The following is a 6,828-nucleotide window of genomic DNA, read 5'->3' as shown; positions in this document are numbered from 1 at the left end:
TATTTGGAAGACAAATGATTCTTAAACTAAATATGTAAAAATTAAAGCCGTTTCACATCGTCGACAATTTCAAAACTGCCAGTCCACGTGGTCTTACGCCCGAAAAGAAGCGATGGAACACGCACGCAGAATAATTAGTGGCGGGGTAGCGTCGACGATGGAGCAATTTCACAGTTCGACTGCATCACACACGTACATATAAACTATTAAAGCTCTTTTTCTTATTGAAATGTAAGCGGTGTGGTTTAAGGACGTACCAAGTCCTAGAAGGCACCAGCGGCTTGCCAGTAGGACACTTTATGCTTAGCATCCCTGTATGTCAATTACGATATGCTGCGATCATCAACGGATTACTCCAACGATTTGCTTTTTGTCGCCAACTCAGCTAACTCGTTCAGTTCATTCTCGTACTCCTCAGCGCTGAGTGTTGAGCAAGTGGTTAGTATGCTAGCGTTGAGTTTGGATGCTTCGACTTCGTGCTGATGTTGCTGTGACTCGGTTGCTGCTTTCGGCATCTCAGTTACTGCTTGTGGTTTTATGACTGTGATTTGCTGCTCTATGTTGTTGTTGGTATCTACCTTATTAGCTGTTGTTGATTTGAAGACGCGCTTCAATAACTTGAAAGCCGTCTTCAGCGCCTTGCCTGGTGTGTAGTTCGGTTTGTTGATGGCTTGCTCAGCCAAGGTGCTGGCGTTGCAAGTGTTCACGAGTTTAGCGTAAGACATTATTGCTGTTGCGTTTTTTTCGGTTTTAGAATTTTCACAATAGAATTTAACTTCGTCGATAATGACTCTGCAGTTAAGTTATTCGCTCGATCGCAAGGCTACGAATGACATTTTGCTCCTTGCCACGCTGGCTATTTATACCTTTGCGCATGCGTAAAACAACCCCTATGTTTTTGAGTTGGAAGGAGCAAAAGTGTGCGGACCAATGAGCGCACATATTTTTTCTATAGGTTCTCACATTTTATTGTTATTGCATTTTGTGAACGAAGGTATTATATTTTGTTTTTCTTTTGTAAGAGGTAATGCATTTTTCGATCGTCGTTCTATACATAGGTATGTGATTGGCTGTACACACATACAACTTGTTTGTTCCTAATATTGTTAAAAATTTTGTATCAAAGTCGATGTAGTATTAAAATATAATGAATTTTACTAAAATATTTCAATATTTTTTCTTTATTTGAACGCTCGAAAATTAAAATTAACCTAGAAAAAAAGTCAATCGAGAAAATTGCCTTCAATGGCAATCATTTCATGGTAGATCAGTCTTTAAAATTTCCTAGAAACTTGCTGTTAACGAAGAAATCCTAACAGAAAATGTATATTATTAGAGTTGATCAAAGTCATTGTCTAAAGCAACGCGCATTAGTCAATCGATTAAGGGGGTATTCTAGTCTAGAAATCAAATTTTGGGCAGTTTTTTGAATTTTATTAAAAAAAAACCAAAAAATATTTTTAGTATCCATTTTTTATGGTGTTTTTATTGATATCTTAAGAATACATACACAAAATTTCAAGTAAATCGGTTGTATAGAATTTGAGATAATGCCGGTACCGTGTGGAAAAAAAATAGTTTCGAGAAAAACGCGTTTAAAAACCGAACCGGCCGAACCGGACTAGGTACTGCGTCACTAAAGTAACTGTAGCTCTTAAAATAATTTTAATTTTTAAAAATCCTTTGTAGGATATGTTCTTAAGGGTCTAAACTTTAAATATATGAAAAAATCGAATTTTTCAAAATTCTAGAGTAGAATACCCATTAAAAATAATTCGGTTTTAAAGCAGAGTTATTATGACTGACATAAAAGTATTTCCTGCATAGATTTATATAACATAATAATATCCGAAACTCAACCCATTGCTTATGTAATCCAAATCAAAACCTTCCAATGTCTATTCAAATTTGAAATATAGTATATTCAAAGAGCATCGGAAGGCGATTTTTAAACTGAATCTCTCATTATGTAAGCATGGATACTAAGGAACGAAAGTGACCTCTCCCCACTTTAGAGGTATTTTTACGTACAAAAAGACTCTAAATAAGCTATGATTATTATATTGTAATCTTATCTGACAAATTCATCTGAATAATTTTAGATATTTCATTAAAAACTAGACTGGTTTTAATATTACTAGTTCCACTATCCTTTCTTACGTTTCTTTCCTTATCAATTCAAACTACTACCACTAATAATACTACTTTCTCTCCTGATGTCGGTATGCAAACTTATTATTGCTTTCAAGAGAGCAGCTCTGAAATCTTTAATAAAGTAGTGTATAGTAAGTCATACTTTTCTAACCTTCGGGTTAATACCAAACTTAAAGGACGCCCTTTACATAAAAGAAGTTTACAAAGTTCGATAGCAGTTCTTATGCTTTATTTTGAAAAGGACGAGTTTTATAACTTTCAGATATCAGAGTTTTGAGAGTATAACTTCATTCTTGCATTCCAGGTATTATGATATTGAGCCGCAACAACAGTTTTCAACAATCTATCGGATTGGCTTGCTTTTCATAGCGATTAATTCGTTTCCTATAAACAATGTAATATAAAGTGTGATCGATTTCGAGGTTCCCTATTTTTTTTAAGAAAAAAACACAGAAACTTCAAATTTAATGGGTATGTTTATTATCATACTAAAGAGCATACTCTGGCATTTATTTTTTAAAGATTATCTCTATCAAATGTTGGCCGCGGCTACGTTTCAGATGCTCTATACATTGGCTCCAATTTTAGATTACTCTTTACAGCATTTCGACTGGTAAATGACACGAGTGATCTTTTGCTTCAAGGCCTGAATCGAAGTGGGTTTCTACGCATAGACTTAGAAAAAGACTAAAGGTGTGATATCTATCTTGGTGGCCTATCGAGCGGCCAAAACGTGAAATTATCTGCTCACCGAAGTGTTCTCTCAATAAATCCATTGATTGATGCGATGTGTGCGTAGTGGCGTCGTCTTTTTGAAACCAAATGTCGCCGAGATCACGAGCTTCAATTTCAGTCATCAAAAAGTTGATTATCATGTTATGTTCTCATCGGCTTCATTTTTGAAGAATTATGAACCGATGATTCCACCGGGACACAAAACACACCAAACCGTTATTTTTTCTGGATAAAATGACAGTTATTCAATCTCTTCAAGTTGTTCTTCGTCCCAAATGCGGTAATTTTGCTGTTTTACAAATCCATTGAGTCAGAAATGGGCCTCTGCGCTGCACAAAATTTTCCTCGAAAACGTCGGATCTTCTTTTAACTTTTCAAGAGTACATAGAGCGAAACAGTGTTGCTTGGGAAGGTCGAGCGGCTTCAGCTGAATTTTGTAAGCTTTCAATTTAAGATCTCGACGTAAAATGTCTCAAGTCATTCCATATATCAGTCTGAGTTGTCGCGAACGGCGCCGAATCGACTCTGTACGGTTTTCGTATACACTCTCAGCTTCGGCTGCTAGATTTTCATCACTGCGTGCTGGACGTGGTCTATTGGGTCAAATATTATACAACGATTAATGCCGGGTCTCAAGATGGGTGATGGTATTGCGTATAGTATGCTCAGTAGGCCGATTATGTTTACCATAAGTTGAACGAAGCGCGCGAAACACATTCCTTACAGAACGTGAATTTTCGTAATAAAGTTGAACGATTTGTAAACGCTGTTCAGGTGCAAGTCCTTCCATGATGAAATGCAGAACAATACTGAACAAAAGGAACATGACAGCTTGACACGACTGGTCTGGCAAAAAAGGGCTATGGAAAAAGTACTTTTACTTGGACCACCCGTCATAAAAACTTTAGTAAGCTTTCAGATATGAACAAGTAAGAATACCGAGTTACTCGTTGTCTTGGTCATCTTAACTCGCAGATATAAGTATGTATGTTGCGTAGTACGGAAAGTACATTGTACTTTTTGTACTACATAGTAAGCTGGTAGAAGGTTAAGTTAGGTTATTTTGGCTGGCTATCATTCCTACAGGTCAGATGTTTCAGTTCAGTTCAGTTTAATACGAGCTGAAGTTTTCGTCAAACAGGACGTCAATGTTTTTTATGAACTTTAATAGAGACTCTGACACTTCATATAGTCCATTGAACTACGAGGTTCTAAATATCTAGGAGTGAATAGAGAATATCTAGATGAGTCAAAGAAAAGGCTGGACAGAACAAGCGTTTAATGGTGAAATTACTAAAATCCAGTGAGTTAAATGCCTCCGTTTCTGATGTAGATACTTAGTATTGGCAAGGTTTTAAAAGAACTGAAAAAACACTTACTAATTGCCAACTTGTAAGAAGGCAAAAGTCCAAAACTCTACATTGAAAAGAGAAAAGATATATCAATTTGAAATCAAATTTAAAATAGGTAAAAGCACATGTACCTCTATATAACAGAAAAAAATTGTTACCGAAAACTTTCACTGAAGAAAAATAAAATGTAGTTATGTGTTTTTGTTGGCATGACATTTTATTAAGCCTCTTTAATATACAAATCTAGTTATTTAACAGCTAAATGGAAGACATTACATCAATTTGGCACTTAAACTAAATGGAAGACATATGATCACAATGACAATTTTAAAATTAAAGCTGCACATCGCCAACGCTTACGCAGTAGGCCAGCCCACGCTGGATTCCCGCCCAATAGTGGATGAAATCCGCGCGCAGAACGATTAAGGGCTCAAAATTGCATCGACGATAATTTGCTGGCAGTTGAACTGCATCACAAACTATTAAAGCTCCGTTAATATTGTATAAAGCGTTGAAATGCAAGTGGCGCGTTTTAAGGACGGTCCAGGTCCTTCAAGGCACTAGCGGTTTGCCAGTCGGATGTGTCCAACATCCATTTTAAACAATAAGTCCATGTAGTCACCGTCGAAATAGCGTTACTCAGCAGTGAACGACTTGATGGCGGCTTCCAACTCGGCTAACTCATTCAGCTGATTCTCATACTCTTCGACGCTGAGTGCGGAGCAATTGGTGCGCATGCTGAGGTCGGTTTTGCGACACATCTCTGTTACTTTTGGCGACAGCTCTTCCTCGATTTGCTTCTCGGCGGTGATGATTACCTTGCCCGACGTGGAGGGGCGAAAAAAGCGGCGCAGCAGCTTGCAAGCCTTCCGCAGTGCCTTGCGCGGTGTATAGTGTGGCTTGGGGATGCTTTGCTCAGCCGCAAAGCAAGTGTTGACGAGTGTAGCATAAGACATTTTAAGTTTTCTAAAAATTTACGTATTTTTCAAGTCTCAAGAATACAAATTGGTTTTGGAAATGGTCGCTGTTTTTCTACGCTTGTTTGCTGTGCTATGAATGATGTCCTGTCGATCTCCACGCCGACTATTTATACGTTTGCGCATACGCAGAACAACCCCTATTCGCGCTAAGAGCATAACGCCTGCGCTGACCAATCGGATGGCGTGTTCACGCAGGTGCAACTTGTGCTCGACTTTGCTGGTGCTCTCTGCCATACCTGCGCTCTACCTGCAGTGGGTTCTCCCGTATGCCGCGTTGCGCACAATTAGTGTATTTATTAAGGTGTCGCGTCGTCGTGCCTATCCCTGATCCCTGCCGCATTGCTTTATCTGTGTTGTTGCCTTTGTTTACTTGATTTTTTTGGGGGATTTTGGGAAAACTGTGCGATCCCTTGCACGTGTGCAAACGGTTTTCCCTGGTTGTTAGTGCTTGTGTGCGTCTCTTCCCCCTCTTTGCTCTACCTGCCATAGCCAAGTATAAATAATGCCCTTTAAATAGTGATGCATATCCTTTTTTTGCCTCAGCGTATCGGCTATTTACTATGCTGATCGTGGGAAAGTAAAATAAATTTTTGGATTCCTCGCATTTTCATAAATCTTTTGTTTGATTGTTTGCTACACTATTCGTATTTCACTTGAAGGTAATTTGAGTTGCGTTTTTCTGCATTCTCATTCAAAGTAAGCAGGCAAATATGAAAATTTAAATGCTGATCGCTGTCGATCGTCAGTGCAGATCGGCCGTTTGATCGCTATTTTTGGCGATGCTCGTGGTGGCACCCTTCGACAAACGGCCGTTATATTTTGTTGTTGCTATTTTTAAGCAAAACGTGTTCACTCATTGAAGTGCATTGAAATGCTGGGAAAACTGCGTGCAGTGATCGTGGCATTGATCAAGCGTACTACGAGAAAATACCTCTGTGAAAATTGTAGGCAGGACAAGTGTTATACCCTCGTTAAACATATGTTGCACTTTCTTATTTTGATGATTTTGGAGGTGATTTTTTATATTGGAAATTCTATTTTATTGCTCGTCTGCATTATTTGTGTGTATAGCTAGGTTGACTGAGGTTCGGCGCGCTGTTCGCTGCGTGGCAATTGTAGATATTATTGTGGCTGAGTTGGTTTGGTGAATGCGCTGGAATTTAATTATGATTTTTTATTACTTTGTAATTAGAACTTCGTAGTGTGTATGTATGTGAATGACTCTTGCATATATTTATAATAAATTAAAAGAAAATGTATAATAAAATTAAAATATGAGTTGTGGCTTGAGGGTTTCTTAGTAATATATTATGATAGTTATGTTCGATTAGCCACTTCTCTGCTCGTTATGTTTGAGCTCTACTCTCTTGCCTAAAAAAATCCAGACTTTAATGGTAGAATGAAGTTATAGCGATTGGTATCTTAAGCTCAATGCAGGCCTTTATATGTCTTATGTGGGAAGACAATTTTTTTAAGTCAAGTGGAGTCCCCTGGTTGTGATAAGATCGTTAATCATCTGCAGTAAGATTCACATAATGTCTGAGTGGTCTTGAGAACTTTCTTGCTATATGTAGTTAACTCAGAATTAATACAGAAGTTTTTAAGAA

General features: G+C 37.9%; 2 protein-coding genes across 2 annotated transcripts; both read right to left on the bottom strand.

Moving 5' to 3' along the window:
- Positions 1–350: 350 nt before the first annotated feature.
- Positions 351–725, bottom strand: LOC126762823 (uncharacterized). The gene has a single exon (XM_050479865.1). The coding sequence runs from the start codon at positions 723–725 to the stop codon at positions 351–353; it is 375 nt and encodes a 124-aa protein (XP_050335822.1).
- A 4,151-nt stretch (positions 726–4,876) lies between these two features.
- Positions 4,877–5,197, bottom strand: LOC126762822 (uncharacterized). Its single transcript, XM_050479863.1, has one exon. It carries the CDS (start codon positions 5,195–5,197, stop codon positions 4,877–4,879), a length of 321 nt encoding a protein of 106 aa, XP_050335820.1.
- Between the last annotated feature and the right edge of the window lie 1,631 nt (positions 5,198–6,828).

This window comes from Bactrocera neohumeralis, chromosome 6 (genome assembly GCF_024586455.1).
Source record: "Bactrocera neohumeralis isolate Rockhampton chromosome 6, APGP_CSIRO_Bneo_wtdbg2-racon-allhic-juicebox.fasta_v2, whole genome shotgun sequence".
NCBI lineage: Eukaryota > Metazoa > Arthropoda > Insecta > Diptera > Tephritidae > Bactrocera > Bactrocera neohumeralis.
Note: the sequence above shows the minus strand (reverse complement) of the source record. Positions and strands in the feature narration are given on the sequence as shown.